General features: G+C 40.3%; 1 protein-coding gene across 1 annotated transcript; it reads left to right on the forward strand.

Annotated features, from left to right (window-relative positions):
- Window positions 1–1209: 1209 nt before the first annotated feature.
- Window positions 1210–14989, forward strand: MYL2 (myosin light chain 2). Its single transcript, XM_075192895.1, has 7 exons — window positions 1210–1318; window positions 7695–7784; window positions 10163–10238; window positions 12986–13090; window positions 13605–13683; window positions 13768–13816; window positions 14625–14989. Exons 1-7 carry the CDS (start codon window positions 1316–1318, stop codon window positions 14724–14726), a joined length of 504 nt encoding a protein of 167 aa, XP_075048996.1. The 5' UTR covers window positions 1210–1315; the 3' UTR covers window positions 14727–14989.
- The last annotated feature ends 5202 nt before the right edge of the window (window positions 14990–20191 follow it).

Raw genomic sequence — 20191 nt, forward strand, 5'->3', positions numbered from 1 at the left:
CATACAAAATTTTCATGCACTGTTTGTGCCCAAACTAGTTTTGAGGTACTTGTATTACAGGAAGGTTAAAGGCGTCATTTATGAACCTACAAAAAGGTGGCCATCTTGTGATTTCATGTGCCTATTCTAGTGCCATTGAGACTGTTTGTATGGGGAAGCAAATGTTAATGCATCAATATAGTGTTTCTGCTGGGGTGGAGCATTTCTCATGCCTTTGCACCAGACATAAGTTAATTGAGAAAACGCATTTACAGGCACAAATATATTTAAGTAATAATAAAACATAACATAGAAATATAGCATTTGACGGCAGATAAGAACTGCTTTGCGCATCTAGTCTTTCCATTGTTTTATTAAACGATTGTAACCTCAAACCATATTTAATCCATTATTCTTTATAAGGAAATTCTTATGTCTTTCCAAAGCATGTTTAAGATGCTCTACTGAGGAGTCTATTCCGCTTATCCACTACCCTTCTTCCTGCAATTTCCTCTGAACCTTCTTCCCTCCAGTTTCAGTGCATGTCCTCAAGTTCTAGTGCTTCTCTTCCTTTGAAGAATGTTTCCCTTCTGTACCTTGTTCAAACCCTTGATATATTTGAAAGTTTCTATCATGTCCTCACTTTCCCTCTGAGGCACTCATCCTTCAGGCAGTGGCTTTTATCTGTTTTTGTTTTTGCTGTAGATGGAATGTATTTAAATGCTCTATCATAATACGTTATATTATAGAGTCAGTGATGTGTTGAGGCTTTGACCATACTCCTAGAATACCATGTATTGTATTACATTTCTGGAGGTGAACAGTAGTTCATGTGTATACTATTTGATAGCTAATCACACTGGACAGTTATCCATAGTTATCTAATAATGAAAAGTTTCTTTGTTTGCCCAGAACTGAGTTTGCAAACTAAAGAGAATTGCCCATTAATAAAGCATTGATGACACACAAATACAAAGTTGGCCCTCTGCCATCAGTGTAACATCAGCAGCAATTGTTATAAGTGGTGTTCTCAGCCATCTGCTGCAGCATTGTTACTTTAAATAAGATCACACATGGGATGGAGCTGCATTGGGTTTCTGTAACCTTCAGATCTTCTTTTGTCTCACATATCATCAGCTTGCGCAACTATGTGTTCAGATTGGAGACAAGAGAAAGGCTTGGTTGAGGACGGGACTAACCTACCTAACACTGCCAAAAGTGGTCATGAGTTTATTTATAACTAGTTTGGGGGGATATTTATTGTCTCACTGGACGGAGTCCTGAGATCTGGTCTTAGAAGTTCACTGGCAGTAACATCCCACAAAGCAACTTAACAATGGTAAGTAAAACTCTGTGATATGTAACATCAGTAGTCACAGGCAAAGAGAAGGAAGCATATATCAGAGGCTGGGGGTGCATAAAATAGTCTTCTGGTAGTGATGGTTATGGGCAAAGTCACAGAATTGTGATTGTTGTTGTAAAATATCTTGAGCTATTTTAGGATGATTAAATTCACCTAAAAAATGGTAACAATGTTTGAAAACTAGGGACATAATTTCCAGATATACTGTTACCAGAGCCTGTCCTGCAATGTCCTTTGACACTAAATATTTATATATGATACATCTCCTGTACATGTCCCGTACCTAGTTTTACTGCTCTTTGCCACTATAAAGACAAGTCTTCAATGGACCGGTTGGATAGTCATGAACCTTCAGCCATTATTTGCCAGGCAGCAGATAGTAGATGATGCAAATGTTTTGCTTCGAACGCAGATGAAAGATGTTAATCTCTGAATTTAAAACAATGACTGAGAACATTTATTTGTGATCTAAAACAAAGCAATATATGATGCTGCTTCATTATTTTTGTGCAGATTTTATTTGTATCCTGTGATAGTTGCTACATTCATTAGAGATTTATCATGACTTCTTTGGCTTTAGCTGATTTCTGAAAAAAAAGTCATTGATGTGAATAGGTGGTAGATGTTGTCCTCTCAAATGTAAAAGTTTACTTTTGTATGATTGAAATATAGGATATAGCCATTTTGTCATGTTCTGAATACATAGGGGCTGATGCAGAGTTGGTCATAAAATTGATGTAATCATGGAAAAAGAGCAAATTTCCGTCCTTTTGGAATGCCGTAGTCATCTCGAGATGTGTTCTCCTCTGCATTAGCAGCAAATGATCTTGGTTGTAGCATACTTTATATCAGGTGCAAAAGATACTCTTCCTTACAGGTGTATATGTATGTTTTGGCAGGTCTGCATGCACTGCCTTTTGCGCAATCACACCTTTACTGTGCTCAACCAATGTTAGAACGGTCCCCTCCCCTTGTCCCCACTCCCCGGGCGCTGGTGGGCAGAGTCTGCGAAGGTGCATGTGTGTGAGCTCACTTTCTGGGTATGTGCAGAGAGATTTCATGCAAAGTGTGCTCCGAAAATTGGCGTACGTTCCACTCTCCATCAGGACCATAGTTTGTTCTATGGCAGCTGTCTTTTTATCCTTTCACCCAATTGTTTGTGGAAATCTATATTTATATGTACATCTATCAGTGAGGGGATAGTTGTTTTATATTTTTTGCAGCAGTTATTTTTTTTTTACTTAGATGCTAAAACCTACATTTCTACAGTCTTACACAAAAAGATTTACTCCATTATGCTTCAGGATGTAACAATATCAGAAAAGGCTTGAGATACTCCATTCATTCATTTGCCGCCCTACTCACTAACACAATACAAATTACATATAAAGACAATGCAAACAGACTTTATCTGATGTCTGTGTTTCTGATCAAAGCATATATCTTACTGGTGTTCACAGGTTAGAGCAGAGGTGTACAACTTACTGATAAATACCCAGAATCCCAGAATCTGCTTTTTGGGTCCCCTGTTTAACAGATGTACAAATCATTCTATTGAGATATTTGGAGTCTCCAAACACTTGGGGTCTTATTTGTGTACCGAGCAGGAAAGTATATATAAAAATGTTTATATCTTCTATCTTTATGTAGAAGAGATTTCTGTGAGAAACAGTGCATTTAATAACACCAACCCGCAGTCGCAAGTGATCCTTGGTGGCTCTTTGTTCTTACTGCCCACCTGTCCCTGTCCCTGGCATCTTAATCTGGTCTAAACAAATGTATGATAAGAAAATCTTTCTACCTGGATATGGGACGGATGTAGTGCAGCTAGAGTTGTGGAGGGATAATTTTTAGCATACACATATAGCATAAGGTGCTATTTGAAAAAACAACAGGAACAATGGTATTTTTTTATGGGCTCTTTATCTGCTGCATATAAAAAAAAATGAGGTTAGTGTGCCTCACTCAGTAGGAGTTAAAATTGCTTTATCCACACCCACATTAATTGGGCAGTCAGTATGTTACTGAAAACTGTGGTGGAGCACTAAGATTCTAGTTAGAAGCTTGTCAGTTGTCTTACTTAGTGAAATGTTTTGCTTTTGGTATTTAGACTCTGTCCCTTTAATTTATCAGGGTTATCGTGGTTGGTCTGGACCAGTAAGCCCTTTATCCTGACCAAACAGTGCATGGGTGCACAGTTACTATATTTATACTAATTTAAATGTCATATCCACTATTTGCTTTCAAATCCATATGCCATTGGATAATAAGATTGGTTGCAATCCATACTATATACTAATACCCACAATAGGTAACTGTGGCCTGACTATTATAACACATTGCTAACTGGCCACCATACCAGAAAGGCTCAGACTAGCTATTAAAGTTACCAGAGTATTCTTTGGTAGGATCAATGGCGGCTGGGCCCATAAAGCATTTGTTGCTACCAAGACAAACATTGGAAAAGTAACTGATACCCCATTCATACTGCACCAAAATCCCGGGTTTTTCCCGGGGCGAGCTCAAACGACCCGGGTCTTGGTGCAGTATTAATGGTACAAGTCCAAAATCCCGGGTCTAAAAACCGGCTCTTCAACCCGGGATTTATCGAGGGGTAATTCCCGGGTCGGACCCGGGTTGCCTGCACTATGAATGGTGCAACCCGGGTTTTTCAACCCAGGTTGCACAGAAAACAAGATGATTGGCTGTCTGCCTGTCAGTGAATCATGAAGAACTGTGGGGCAATGGTGAGGGGTATGTTTTATAGTACAGATCTGTGTGCAGCATATCTCACAGTGATTCTACTGTGCTGTGTACATACATTTTTTGGAACTGAAGGTGACCTTTCAGTTTTCTTTATTCTTTATTAAAAGGGGAAAGAGTAAAATGTAGTAATTGGGTTTGGATTGTGAGAAAATTAAGAACATCAACCAGAATAGAGCTACAAGTACACTAAATTTGGAATATAAGTAGTATATAAAGGTAATCAACAATGAAAGGTCATTTAGCCAGTCCCTGCAGCTGTATAATGCTCATTCTTCAGCCACAGAGGGGTCACAAAGAAGAAAGCTCAATGTACATGTCAAGTTGCTGCCTCGTTTTATTACCATAGAGTAAAATTTAATTCTAAGCACCAATAGGTATTATCCCTGCACCTTTAAATCACAATATCTTAGTACACACCTTCTTACCATACCTTTTTGTAAATATTGTGCAGGAATCCGAATGATAAGTTCAGTCGCTGAGTGATGAAGAAAGGTACTTAGATCCCAAATACTATACACATTATTATATTGATTGCATGAATCATCACATCCCCAGATTATGAGACATATAAATGCTGTGTTCCAGCATTAACCAGTCACCTTTCAATGACATCACCATTTTTCAGCCAATGAAAACTGCTCTGGTGATGACTCCCACAAATTGCCAGGGCACAGACTTGTGCAGTATGAATGGGGTCAACCCGGGAAATTCCCGGGTCCGAGGTGCAGTATGAATGGTGTTTTTGAGCTGGGACGCTCCGAGCCCCTGCAAAAACCCGGCTTCAAAAACCCGGGATATTGCAGGGGCGGCAGTATGAAAGTGGTATGACTGGTTTTTTTACTTTCTCAAGCCCATTATAACAAAGTACATTTAGGACCTTCTTTGTATGTAAGTTACTGAGCTGTGCTTGTCAATGTAACGTATTCAATATCTGCAATGGTTGGTAGGTAGCCTGGCATGTACTGCTGTATTAAAAAAATGAAAGGTTCACTGTAAGATTTAAGGACTACTTGTATAGGTCCATTATACAATTAAAAAGCATACATCTCCCACAATCTGCAATTCTTACCTTATTGGAAACATTATAAGCTAGTTATTCCATAGTTGCCTACTCTACTGGAATGTCCGGGAGGGTCCCGAATTTCTGGGAGTCCTCCTGGGAGAGCAGGGCAACCTCCTGGGTTCCTGGCCAGTTCATTAACTGAACTGGTGGGGGCAGAGCTAAGCGACGTGATTCACGCTTCATTGCGCCCCTGCCCCCACTGTAATAGGGTAGAATAGTTCTTGCAGCTTAGGGGGCGGGGCCACGTGATGCATCCTGCTTGGCCACACACCCAAAAAATGCCAGCGAGATCTCAAAAGTTGGCATATATGAGGTATTCTTATGTGTGTAAGGTTTCTTCCATTTCCATTATGCTGGAAATTTAAGTCAATTTAAGTCAAATAGGAGATCCATTAGGGAGAAATCAAGTATTTTAAGATAGTTTTCGGTACTCTGATCTGTAAACATGTTTATGGTGTAGAGACAGAGAGACTGATTCATTAAGGAAAGTAAGGCAAAAAAATTATTACATTTTTTCCTGTATAAACCATGTTACAATGCAAGGTGGGCAAATTAGTTTATTATTTTGCACATAAGATAAATACTGGCTGTTTTTCATGCACCACACAAATACTTGATAGCTTTATTTAGACACTGAAATTTAAATTTGATCTAGGACATGTCCTACCCCAACTATAAATCTGCCATCACATTTTAAATTTACCTCCCACTCCAATGCAACATGGTTTTGCCAAGGTGCACAGTTACTCATTTGTTTTGCTTTCCTTTCCTTAATGAATCAGGTCTAGAGCACTCGATTAAACAGTTTGCACAGTAATTGCCCCAACCAGTGTCAAGACGCATTGGTGAGTGAGCTTGGATTTATCAAGAATTATCACAAGCTCTTAAAATACATGGAGTATATGCAATTAGGATTATTTGTGAATGATAGTTTACTTTTAAATGAAATAAACTGGCTGGATTTTACTTTGGAATTCAAAAACATCCATATTTATTCATAATTCTGGTTCATTTTTGTGTCACTGGTGAATGAATAATGTGTCATTTTGTGTATACAGGTCTGAAACAACATGGCCATGATTGAGAAAAGGAGTAAATAATAAAATGAAATAATGGAATTAATTTAGGAGAATCTATAATGGAAAAGGATTTGGGAGTGCTCGTAGACAGTAGACTTAACAATAGTGCTCAATGTCAAGCAGCAGCTGCAAGGGCAAACAAAGTATTGGCATGCATAAAAAGGGGCATAGATGCAAGGGAAGACAGTGTAATTTTGCCACTGTATAAATCGTTGGTAAGACCTCATCTTGAATATGCAGTACAGTTCTGGGCACCACTCTATAAAAAAGATAATTTGGAACTAGATAGGGTTCAGAGAAGGGCGACAAAATTGATAAAGGGTATGGAGTCATTAAGTTATGAGGAAAGGTTAGCCAGTTTAGGCATGTTTACTTCAGAAAAGAGGCGTCTACGAGGAGATATGATTACTATGTACAAATACATTAAAGGTCAATACAGAGAACTTTCATGGGAACTTTTTACCCCAAGGACTATATACAGGACACGTGGTCACCCCCTAAGGCTAGAGGGGAGGAAATTTCACAACCAGAAAAGGAATGGGGTTCTTTACAGTAAGGGCAGTCAAATTATGGAATTCACTGCCAGGGAAGGTTCTGATGGCAGATTCAATAGATATGTTTAAGAAAGGGTTAGACAAATTTTTTGCGTTAAAGTGTATCCAGGGATACGACCGTTAATTAAAATGAAGGATAGTAGTGGATATAGGGTAAAAATAGCACTGCAATATTGGGTCTGGGAGGATTTTCACAATTGGAACAGATTGGCGGTTGCTTTCTCTGGATCAATTTCAAACATAAGTGAGGGATCGCAGGAGATCCAAAATAGGTTGAACTTAATGGACTGGTGTCTTTTTTAAACCTCATCAACTATGTTACTATGTTACTATGAATGATGAATGAATTAGCAGGTTAAGATTGTGCCAAAGAAGATGAAATTATATGGTGTGTAGTGTGGTGACAGTTCATTTACTAATTCAATTACATTAAATATTGCCTTCATTCTTATCTATGTATGTGTCCTGCTGATATGATCATGCCTAAATTAGATTGTATTGGCAGAAAATCATCCTAACCATATTGAGGGAAGATTCAATTCTAAAAAATCTGCGCTAAGTTTCTACGAAACAGCTGAGAGACACCTTGCACTGATTTTTTTTCCACAAATATATACCTCATTTTTGCTTGTGCCCCAAGAGGTCCCAATTGTAAAGCGCTACGGAATTTGCTGGCGCTATATAAATAAATGTTGATGATGATAGAGGTACGAGCAAAAATAAGTGGATATTTTTACAGTATAAAGAGTAATAATGCACAGCCGCGATATTCTGAGGAACATCACAGCCAATTGAATTTCCCCCCATATGTGGAAATGCATCAATATGGAAATCAGAGTGTGCTGTTATGGTGCATTGTTTTATATCTGTTGAACCGTCCTCCTTTCAAGTCTCCAAAGAAAGCAAAGAAGAGATCAGAAGGGGCCAACTCCAACGTATTCTCCATGTTTGAACAAACCCAGATTCAGGAATTTAAGGAGGTGAGTGAAACTGGGTCAGAAATTTAGTATGCATTGTAAATTCAATGAAGATTGGGTGCAACTGAGTCAGACAATATTTTCCATTGTATAGTAAGGAATATATAGAGTGCCAAGCAGTAGAGTCAATCATATATCCAAAAAAGAACAAAGGATAATGGGCGCCTACTAATATCAATGCACATAAGTTACAAAATGTATCAAATTCTCATAGGCAATGTCTATAAAGTATCCTTCTCTGTATCCAATCCGAGATGGGAAGAGAAATTAGGACAAGTAGTTCACAATATTATGGATATAGCTTTTTCTCACTAGTCCCGGTCAAAAAGTAAAAAGAAGATTCTTCCAAGAATAGCACCAACTTCTTCACTCTCTTATAGATATATAGTCCACTCACATTGACCTTTTTCTGTGTGGACTCTCACCACGGGAGTTAAGAGGATATATTCAACCCAAACATAGGAAAAAGACAGGAAAAGAACACACACATAGGGCTAGATTTACTAAGCTGCTGGTTTGAAAAAGTGGGTATGTTGCCTATAGCAACCAATCAGATTCTAGCTTTCATTTATTTAGTACCTTCTACAAAATGACAGCTAGAATCTGATTGGTTGCTATAGGCAACATCTCCACTTTTTCAAACCCGCAGCTTAGTAAATCTAGCCCATAGTGTAATACTGTTGATTTGATTAAAAAACAATCAATATTTATTCCACTCACATATAAAAACTTGTGTAGATATAAAAACATATATCACTTACTTAGTAACTCCACACATAGGCATACAGATATTCGTACCAGATATAAAAGGATATAAGGCATCCAAAATACAAACAGCACCCATCCGGAATAAGTACTGGTGGATATGGCGCTTCCGGAATATTCTGTAGTACTTATGGAGAGTATGAATGGTTGATCTTCCCCATCAACGTACCAACGCGTTTCAGCTCATAAAAGAGACTTTCTCAAGGCAGCAGAATGAAGAGAATAGTGAGTATTTAAAGATGTCTCCAACCAATAGAATTCTTCATAGTAGTGAACTAGTATTGCATAAAAATGCACTTCCAAATAAAAAGATAAGTAACAAAACAAAATGGCATTCACATTCTCATAAACACATACCGATATTAAAAACAAATTTTATACTGATATCCAAATATATAGTAAATCTTTAAAATGGATTGTATTGTGTTTTATCAATTGTAAAAAATTCAATAGAGAATATGGCAACATTTTTCATATGAGAAAACAAGTTCCCAATATATATTTAAAAGCCATTTATGTAAAAAAAACACATTTAGCAATTATATATTATTATCATCAAAGTTCCATTGCACCGAAAAGTAGTCTTTTTTTTTTTTATTTAAATATATATTTTCTATTGACCTCAACGTAATGTTCCCACATTATTTCTATATTACTTGGCAATATACCTAATATTAATGTAGACTATATTTTATTATTTTGCTGTTTTTAACAACCACCTGCAAAAAACCTCAATGATGTTTTATTAAGCATTACATATAGGTTGTGAATCCCACCATATGCATATACCATAGAAACTCCCCATATTTTTACTGTAGTACAGAGATCAGTTGCTGTTAGGAACAGCCTCCCTTGGTGTATGGGTGAAAAATCAAATTGAACGTCTACCCATTGTACTTGTGGCCTCACAGCTGCTCAGGCAAATGCTGGCCAGACAGACAGCAATGTGTTCATTTCTAGGAATAGATAACATTTAGTGGTCAGATCACTGTGTGTTCTAAATTAAAATATCATATTCTAATGTCACTCATATGTTTCCAAGTCAATAACATAGCATCAACAATATATGCCAATTTGACACAAAGGGTTCCAGTCTGTTTGCTCCTAGAGTTGTACAGTAAACAATAGACATTAAGATACCAACATAGTATTGATACAAGTAATTAGAGTAACCTCTGCCCAGCCAGTGAGACAAAGGATAAAATAAATAAGCAGTGAGAGTGGAATGATAAAATGTTTATATATTTTTAACAAAACCATTTAATTGTTGGATCATTGGACTTGATTTAGCCAATTACAATAAAAACACACAAATCAGGTAATTTTATAAGACAGCTGAAAAAAAATATTCAAACTTTTCTGAGTGATTTCTTTCACCAGATGTCACTGCTTATGAGCATTTGTTATCTAAAAGCACAGAGATAGTAGTATAAGTTAGTAGAAAATGATTGTATTGGATGAAATAGGGTAAGCTTAAGCAATTTGAATTTTTTACTCTGCATTATAGCTCCTTCCTAGTACAGGATAAGCTAAACTTAAGGACACATCAATCAAAGGTAAGAAATTACCCCAAATATACGAATGCTAACATTGTTATCTCACTCTTCTGCATTAAGGCATTTACCATCATGGACCAGAATCGAGATGGGTTCATTGATAAAGAAGATCTCAGAGACACCTTTGCGGCTTTAGGTACTATCACTTTAATAATCAAGGTTATAAGAGCGATTACCACCGATGAGATAGTATATTTCATACTAGTCACTTGTAGAGTTTAGCATCTGCTTTCCAAATGTCAAGTCTGACAATATGTACACATTTAATTAGGCAAATAAAACAAAAATAATGCAGTTTGTGATGCACGGTTCATATTAATTTCTGCCCATGCCAATGGATTAGGCCAGTGGTTCCCAAACTTTTGCAGTTCGCGGCACCCTTAGAGTCTCCACATTTTTTCAAGGCACCCCTCCAATATAATTATTGAGCAGTCCTGTTTTAGAAGTAGTTGGATCAAAAAATTGTAATAAGTATTTAGGTCAGAACAGAAATACTTATTTAGTTGTATGCAAAAATGCCTCCTCTGCATCCAGACACTCTGCCCCCTCTGCATCCAGACACACTGCCCCCTCTGCATCCAGACACACTTGCCCCTCTGCATCCAGACACAGTGCCCTCTCTCACACTGCCCCCTCTGCCCTCTGTCACGCTGTCCCCCTCCTCTGCCACGCTGTCCCCCTCCTCTGCCCTCTGTCACACTGTCCCCCTCCTCTGCCTCTGTCACGCTGTCCCCTCCTCTGCCCTCTCACATGCTGTCCCCCTCCTCTGCATTCTGTCACGCTGTCCTCCTCCCCTCTCACGCTGTGTCCCCCTCCACTGCCCCTCTCACGCTGTGTCCCCCTCCACTGCCCCTCTCACGCTGTGTCCCCCTCCACTGCCCCTCTTCTCTGCCTCGCTGTCACCCTCCTCTGCTTCGCTGTCACCCTCCTCTGCCCCGCTGTCACCCTCCTCTGCCCCGCTGTCACCCTCCTCTGCCTCTCCTCTGCCCTGCTGTCATCCTCCTCTGCCTCGCTGCCACCCTCCTCTGCCTCTCCTCTGCCTCGCTGTCACCCTCCTCTGCCTCGCTGTCACCCTCCTCTGCCCCGCTGTCACCCTCCTCTGCCTCTCCTCTGCCCCGCTGTCACCCTCCTCTGCCTCTCCTCTGCCCCGCTGTCACCCTCCTCTGCCTCTCCTCTGCCCCTCTGTCACCCTCCTCTGCCCCGCTGTCATCCTCCTCTGCCTCTCCTCTGCCCCGCTGTCACCCTCCTCTGCCTCTCCTCTGCCCCGCTGTCATCCTCCTCTGCCTCTCCTCTGCCCCGCTGTCACGATCCCTCTAACTCCTCTGCCGCGGGCCAGCCATATAAAAAAAAAAAGAAAGAACACAGTAACTTACCAATCCGCCGGGGGCCGGAACCCAGCAGCCTCCTCTCTCCCGCAGCAGCTGTCACTGAATATCGACGTGAGTGCTGAGAGAGGAGTCTAGTGGGTCCCGGCGCCTGGCGGATTGGTAAGCTACTGTGTTCTTTCCTTTTTTTTTTATATGGCTGGCCCGCGGCACCCCAGTGACAGCGCCGCGGCACCCCTGGGAGCCGCGGCGCACAGTTTGGGAACCGCCGGATTAGGCTTAATTATTTAGAGATCAATAAAACCATGTTAGCGTTTTCTATTCCCATTTTTTGAATAATCAGTAATAAATCAGTCAAAGAATACTAAACAGGAAGTGTAACCTTTTGTACTTTTTATGGGTTGCATGTCATAGTGCATCACCAGGCTCCATACCAAAATTTGCCACTCTAGTCTCCTACTGCCCCCCCCCCCCCCTGCTCGGAAGTGAACTCTGCCCTTATGTGCCTTGAAAGGGGGGTGAGTGGAGGAATGGATGCCTTGTAGGCAGACGCGGGCTGGGAGAGGCGTGGCCGGGGGGCACACAGGCGGCCGCATCTCATGAAAAGGGATGCGGCCTCGTCATTGATGACGCGGCCGCATCCCCTGTCATGTGATGTGGCCGCCTATGCGCTGACGCAGCCGCATCTAATGTCATCAGATGCGGCTGCGGGGGAAAGAATTGTATTTTGCAGCCGGGGGGGCGGCCTGTCGGCCTACCCCCCGGCCCTAATAGCGGCCTGACCGAGCGGCCCGGGGGGCCGATGCCCCCCTGCCCCCCGGGCCAGCCCGCCACTGCTTGTAGGGGGGGGGGGGGTCGGTTCCGAACGTATCCACTGTATTATTATTATTATTATTATTATTATGAGCCCTGGTGCCTGCGTTTAAGATTTCATACTAGAGAATGTTTAGAACATTTTAGAATGTGTATTTGCTATTGCCATACACTATTGCCATAGTGATTCATTGCAATATCCTGCTACTTACCAAACCCTTCATTAATAAGGCATATAGCAGATATCTTACATATATAAATCAAAGAAGCTAACATGCTTCACAAATAACTTAAACGCATGATAGACAAGCACCCCTGAAACAATATCTAAATGCTGAGAGAAGACACCCTGCCAGGGATATGTTAGTAGTATGTATACATGAAAGTTGAAGATAAACCCCTATTATTACATCTTGGTTATTCAGTGCATACATTATTGAAATGTTGCCCATGCTATGGTCACATTCATGTCCATACATGAAACTGTAACATTATCCACATAATCATGTAGGATTCACTGGCCATGATTATCACTGTTGAGTGTACAGCTGTTATCTGACTTAAGAATAGATAAAAATAGCCCATTTTTCTTTTTGAGATGTTTTTAGATGTGAATCACGGCATTCAAAGTGGCTCCTTAAATGTATGGGATCTGTAAGTGTATGTGTGTATATATATATATATATATATATATATATATATATATATATATATATATATTCTGTACATATTCTTCCTTCAAAAGGTCGTCTGAATGTGAAAAATGAAGAATTGGACGAAATGTTAAAAGAAGCTCCAGGACCAATCAATTTCACTGTGTTCTTAACAATGTTTGGAGAGAAGCTGAAAGGTGGGTACTAATTCCGACAGAAGAAACTACATTGTATATATACAAAAAGGGGCATGGCTTCACACAAAATGGGGGTGTTTAGGGGAAGGGGTCACTCATGTGAGCAGATCGGAAACATGACTTAGTTTGATCAGGGGTGTGGCCTAATGTATTACGGTTTTCAAATTGATAATGTTGACAGGAATGCTCTACTCCAAAACATATTGAGGAAAAGCCCTGATAATTAATAAATAGGCCCCTATGAATCTATTAGGCACTAGATATTTGTACAGTGGCAGAATGTCGGAGATTGCAGAGGTCACAACTGCTAGATTTGAAGGTCCTACTCTCTGTATCATCACTTTAAACAGATGGTGAAGTATTCAATATTCATCTGAACTAATTGCAATGGAGCTATGGATCATGTTTATTTATCATGATTGTATGTACCATTATCAACTTGGTTATTGAAATATAATTTGTAAATTCACTTAGTAAAAAAAAATATTGTTTTTAATTTTGATGCAACATATAGGAGCTGATCCAGAAGAAACAATTCTAAATGCGTTCAAAGTGTTTGATCCTGAAGGCAGTGGACTTCTAAAATCAGATTAGTAAGTATAGATGTCCGACGAAGTGTTGTGCTTGGTTCCTATTTTGGGCTATTTTTAACTTATAATTTTATATTTTATTTGTAGTATCAGAGAAATGCTTATGACTCAGGCTGAGAGATTCTCAAACGAAGAGGTATCATTTTCAACTCATCTACTCTACTTATAAAATATTTTAAGTTATGGTACCTATATATAAGTGATATATTATTGTATTATATTTATTTTGTGAATGTTATTAGTAGCTTTAATTTGAATCCAATTTATATTTCGGTAATAGTGGTCCTTCAAATATGTCTTTTAGTTTAAATAACCCTGACACTAAATCTCCCTTCCCAATAATAGTAAAATAGGGAATAGTCACTCCCTGGGACCATTAGCTCTATTTACCATGGTCCCACCATACATGTGAGATGGGGATCACCTTCAGTGTTCCATAGTAAGAGAGATGCGACTCTGCAGCTGTCTTTTAATTATAACTGCTGTGTCAGATCTCTCCTATGGAGTTACCTGAGAAGCACGAAAGTGAACGGCAGTTATCTCACCTATATGTGAGTGCCAGAACCCTGCTAAATAGAGTGAATGATAGAGATCCCCGGTGGTAGTCATTTCACCGACTACCACCAACGGTAGGAAGCAAAACAAATTACTGTTATTGGGAAGGAAGGGAGTTTATTACAGGCTTCATGTAAAGTGAAAACCCCTATTTTAACAGCATTCTAATGAAAAACCCCTGAAAAGTACACATAGAACAAGAGTAGTGATATTGTACCATTTTTTAGGGCCTTTATCATGAGCAAAACTCTAAAAAAAGATCAAACTACTTTTTGTAAACAGCCAGTAGCTATGTTTTTACATTAATTACTTAATGACAAAGCTACAACATTGGTTTTCTTGGAAGTAATGTAATACGTTTTAGTGTCTTCTTTCTATATCTACTATAGGTTGACCAGATGTTCACAGCTTTCCCACCTGATGTTACTGGAAATTTAAACTACAAAAACCTTGTGCACATCATCACGCATGGTGAAGAGAAAGAGGAGTGAATAAACAGGGGCCTTGACTTTGGTTGAACATCCTGTTGGTATTTTTGGCAGATTAAAGTTATTTTTGCCCCAGTTTTTTTTTGTATTATTCGGATTCACCCTTATGACAAATGACGTAGGATTGCCATATCATTCCATGTTATTTGTTTTTTTCTTAAGGAACCTGTCACTATTCTGTCACTGATACCATGCCTCATAAAACCAGTATGTGAACATCTATTTAATGTATAATAATAAATGTTATTTCTATATCTGCTAGGAAATATGTGTGGCTCTCGATCCTATCCTTTGCTCAAGTTATGGCGAACATACCAATGTTACATAATAACCCATAAGAAAACCTAGGTTTTTCCCTAAGGCGTAAGTGGTTATGAAGGGACTCACAAAACAACAATATACAGTGGGGGTTAGATTTTGATAGCAACTATAATACTTGGGCCAGGACCTGACATCACCCAACTGCAACCGGGTCTACTTGCTTTAAATAAGATGAAATCTCTGCAGGTTGGTGCCAGAGTATTCGTAAGGGTCTTCCTACATTTTTCATCCTCTTTTTCTATTAAAAATGGTGTAAGTAATATACTCAGTCTGTTTTCTTTCCCTTTTTTTTTATTCTATCTTTGGTCAGGTTTTAAAACTGCAATTTTTGTCCAGTGTTTTAACATTGAGCCTACGGGAAAGGATCTAAATGTGTAATATGTATTTTCAATCCTTTTTAACATGCGGTTAGAGTGCGGTTTACAGGCAAATGCAGCAAAAAAAGAATTGAAATGAAAAAAAAAAACATAAACAGCATAGACATCAAATAATTAGTACTCACATTCAATAAATAGACATCCTTCACCCCAAACTCAGCACTCATTTGATGAGTTTGGGGCTGATTCAATTATCAACCTACAAGCAACCACAGCCTTACATAGTTCAATCACCCCAGTTTAAATGAAACGCACCACCATTAAATAGCCCCTACCATCACTCCAGCAATGAATTCATATATCTCACTTACTATTATATTATTAGGCCTCGTCATTAGATTTATAGACCATGATCCCACCTACATTACAATAAAATCACAACCCTCTAACCATACTTAACTTCTACCATCAGTGCTGCAGAGGCAAAGTATTTTATCTATTTCTCTTGCTGCCTGCACACATGGGATGGCGTGCATGTCATGCTCAGGATAGAGTAGGAAGTGAAGGGAAGGAACAGTCATTAAGATCAGCAGCCGCAAGCAATAGGATGCCTGTCCCCAGGGTAGTGTAGCATGTATGGACCAAAGTTGTGGCCAGTTTTGCACCAATTTCTTAGCGAGGAATGTAAATAAAAAGCTGTAACCTGTTTAAATATATATTTTACCTCTTGAAAGAGCAGCAACCAGCAGAGTTTGTAATATGATGTATATGTTACTTATAGTTTAGTAACATAAAAAGCATAAAAAAGCAGAGCTTAGCACCCACCCCCCCAAGTTTGAATTTAGGATCCTGCAGGGAAAGTAGGTTGTACATCCTGAATTCTGATGCTCCCAGATGTGGGGATGATAACCATATCTGTGTTAGGTAATTCAAGGCGAGATAGAGGCAGGGAATAAGTTCAAGCAACTGTGTATTTATTTTGAATATGTTGAAAACAACCAAAGTAACCAATGATCAGATACAGAGGAAACACAACTTGCAACTGACTAATTCCACCTGAAGGCAGCAAAAATCCAAAATGCAACTGAGACAAACCAAGAGCCCCTCAGTGCAGTATCACAGGTAGTAATGTAGAAAACTTTCTTTCCTATCCAGCAGTCAATAGTTTCATATAAGAAATATGCTCAAGCAGCAGTGCTCACAGAATCAGCAGGTAGACAGGGCCAGATTAAGGGCTACATGGGCCTGGGGCTGAAAATTATAAAGGGCCTAATGTGAGAAGTGCCGTCCCACCAGAGGTGTGTCCAGTGATGTGCAGGTGTGGCCAGCTGTGTGTGGGCATGGCTAGCACCATGGAGAGCATAGCTTGCACTTCCCTCCAACCAGCTTCATCTTTCCTTTTATAAAGAGTGCACCACTAACTGGTTCACATAGCATGTATGAAGAGTGTAAATACATCCCAGCTGTCCCTCATGCCAGGACAAGCTCCTGGCTGACCAGGATAGTCCCCTAAAATCAGGACTATCCTGATGGAATTGGGACAGTTGAAAGGTAAAGGTATGTTATTTTATTGACCACTGTAGACAAAAATACAAACAATGGTTGATTTTTTTTTTTTAGAAAATGTATTAAAAAGAAATATACATGAAAAATGCTCATTTTCAGGTTTTTAATATTAAACAAAGTACAGGGGGCTGAAAATGTAAGAAGAAGCCAAAAATAAAGCTTGAATCTATGTATGAATACATATAAATACACTGTCTATTGTGTGTATATATATATATATATATATATATATATATATATATATATATATATATATATATATTTATATATATATTTATATACACATACACCCACACACACACATACACATTCACTGCCCACTTTATTAGGTGTATCTGGACACCTGCTAGTTAATGCAAATATCTAATCACTCATTCATGTGGCAGAAAATCAATGTATAAAAGCATGCATATAGGGTCAAAAATTGCAATAGTTTTTCGGACCAAATACCAGAATAGAGAGGAAATGAGATATAAGTGACTTTCACTGTGGAATGATTGCTGGTGCCATAAGTCAGAAGAGAATGGCCATCCTGATTCCAGCTGACAGGTAGATGACAGTAACTCAATTAACCATGGGTGGTATGCAGAAGAGCATATCTTAATACACAGCACATCCAACATTGAAGTGGATTTGCAAGAACAGCAGAAGAACACACAGCACCTTTGTGACCTCCACACAATACACAGCACCTTTGTTACCACAACACAATACACAGCACCCTTGCTACCTTTGCCCCCCTTCATACTCTGCCATGCTGCCTTTGTCCCCTTCTTCTGCCATGCTGCCTTTTCCCCCCTTCACAGTCTGTCATGCTGCCTTTGCCCCATTCTTCTTCTGCCATGCTGCCTTTTCCCCCCTTCACAGTCTGTAATGCTGCCTTTGCCCCATTCTTCTTCTGCCATGCTGCCTTTTCTCCCCTTCACAGTCTGCCATGCTGCCTTTGCCCCATTCTTCTTCTGCCATGCTGCCTTTGCCCCTCTTCACACTCTGCCACGCTGCCTTTGTCCCCCTTCACACTCTGTCATGTGGTCTTTGTCCCCCTTCTTCCCCTGCCATGCTGCCTTTGCCCCCCTTCTTATTCTGCCATGCTGCCTTTGCCTCCTTTGCTTCCATTCCTTCACTTACTTTTTCTATCGGCTTCTTTCTTCTCTTTTCTTCTCTTCTTGTCTTCCCCCCTAAAAATAAAGTCTAGGTCAGCCCCAGGTCCCGGCTGTTGCCATGAAAGTCACTTCCGGTTTTTCTTTCTCAATCAGCACTGTGTCCCGGCATCTGCGGATGGGTTCACAAATAGTATATATTAATTAGACATCTCCTGGGGGCTAATTATCCACTCTAGGTTCCCAACTCCTGATTGGCCAGTTGTTGTATTTAACGCAGGGAGGGCTTAGCTTCCCTACCAGTTATAGTGTCCTGTGTGCTGCACATTTTGACCAACTTTGTTCCTGTGGATACTCTGCATTATTGACCTGATTCCTGTTGTGACCTTTGGCTTGTTTTTGGATCTGCTTGAACGCTGATTGCCCCTGACCTCTGCCTATTTGATTATCCATGTTTGCAACCTGCCCTGACCTCTACCTCGGTTACTCTGTTGCTACTGACCCACGACCTCTGGTCTGTCCCTGGTATTCACCTCCTGTATTCAGGTTGCCCTTCACCATGTGCCTCGGTTACCATCGATAAGCTTTTACTACTCTAGAGTAGTGGGGGCATCAGAGTACCTCTGAACATAATCACTTCTACTGGAAAGGCGGCCGCAAAAGGTGAATACCTCTATTATATTTGGTTCTAAATGTTCATCTAAATAGCCTTTAGCCCTAACACAGATGCTGCAGATTTTCCACCACCATGTATAGATAATATAAATCAGTACCTCAACGTGCTGGAGGACAGCTTAGGATTTTATTAAAATTTCAAGAAAAATATTTAAAAATAAATTCCATCAAAAATTTAAAAAAGTTAGTGGGGATGTGGCTTGGAAGCCGTGCGAGGTGAATGTACTCACTGTGAGCTCAGGAGTTTTTCTCCACAAATTCATATAAATCGGGGATCTCCCTCATTCCTAAGTGCACCCTTATACCTCATTATTGCTCCTGACATCAAGCAGACTCAGGCTAGACTGTCTTTCAAACGACGCTGGGGAACTCGGCCTACTCAATGAGATGACAACAACTGGGTCCGAAGAAAATTACATTCCCCTCGAACCTGAGTGATAACACGATTAAGCCTTACCTCATACTTGTCAACTCTCCCTGAACGTCAGGGAGACTCCCTGAAATAGGGGTGATCTCCCTCACTCCCTTAAGAGTCTGGCATTCTCCCTGATGCTGAGCCAGTACAAGATGTGGTTGGCTTCGCCATCTGTGGCATGATGACACTGTTCAGAAATTGTGTAATATATCCATGTATTGATGCCTATGGAGGTGTCCATTTTCATGGAGACCAAGATTTAATCAAAGACTGACAGGTAAGACATCATGACTTCAGTAATGGAGACAGAAATGTAAAAGACACTTCAGTCTCTAGAGATTCATTAGCTACTTTGCATAGTTGCCTACTCTCCCGGAATGTCCGGGAGACTCCCGCATTTCTGAGAGACCTCCAGGGCTCCCGGGAGAACAGGGCAACCTCCTGATTCTCGCCCCCACAACATATAAGTGGCGGGGGACAAGGCTTAATGATGCAATTATTGCATCATCTTAGCTATAATTGGGCAAAATTGTGACAATCGATTAGGGGGCGGGGTCAAAATGATGCAATTAGTCAAGCTCCGCCCCCACACTCCCACCTCCCCCGGGATCTCCCTGAAGCCAACGAGGAAATGTTGTCAAGTATGCCTTACCTACTCTCCTGCTCAGCGAGCCACTGTCTCCTTGAAGCTCCAGTGGAGACGGCTGAAGATACCAGGCGGAGATCGCAACATGGAAGTCACCTGGCAGCAAGATTCTCCTCCTTCTAATAGCGGAGATCTGGTTTACTTCCCGACAATGATCATTTCGTCCACTAAAGTTCTCACAGGAACCCTAACTGCTGACGGCAGTGGGCTTCCCAAACCCTGAAAGCAGTACTTAATTCATGCGGTTCCTCTGCTAATTGCTGACTTCTCATCATCACAACAGCCTTGTGGCCTCTTCTGGAAACTATAGTGCTGTGGCACAACACCACAACCGCCCGGATCTGCTGACATAAAAGTCTATTACGTAACTCTGGATGAATTAGCTGATAAATGTGCTGCTCCTTCCCCTCGGAAGTCGAGCTCTCTAT

This window comes from Mixophyes fleayi, chromosome 1, assembly GCF_038048845.1.
Source record: "Mixophyes fleayi isolate aMixFle1 chromosome 1, aMixFle1.hap1, whole genome shotgun sequence".
Taxonomy (NCBI): domain Eukaryota; kingdom Metazoa; phylum Chordata; class Amphibia; order Anura; family Limnodynastidae; genus Mixophyes; species Mixophyes fleayi.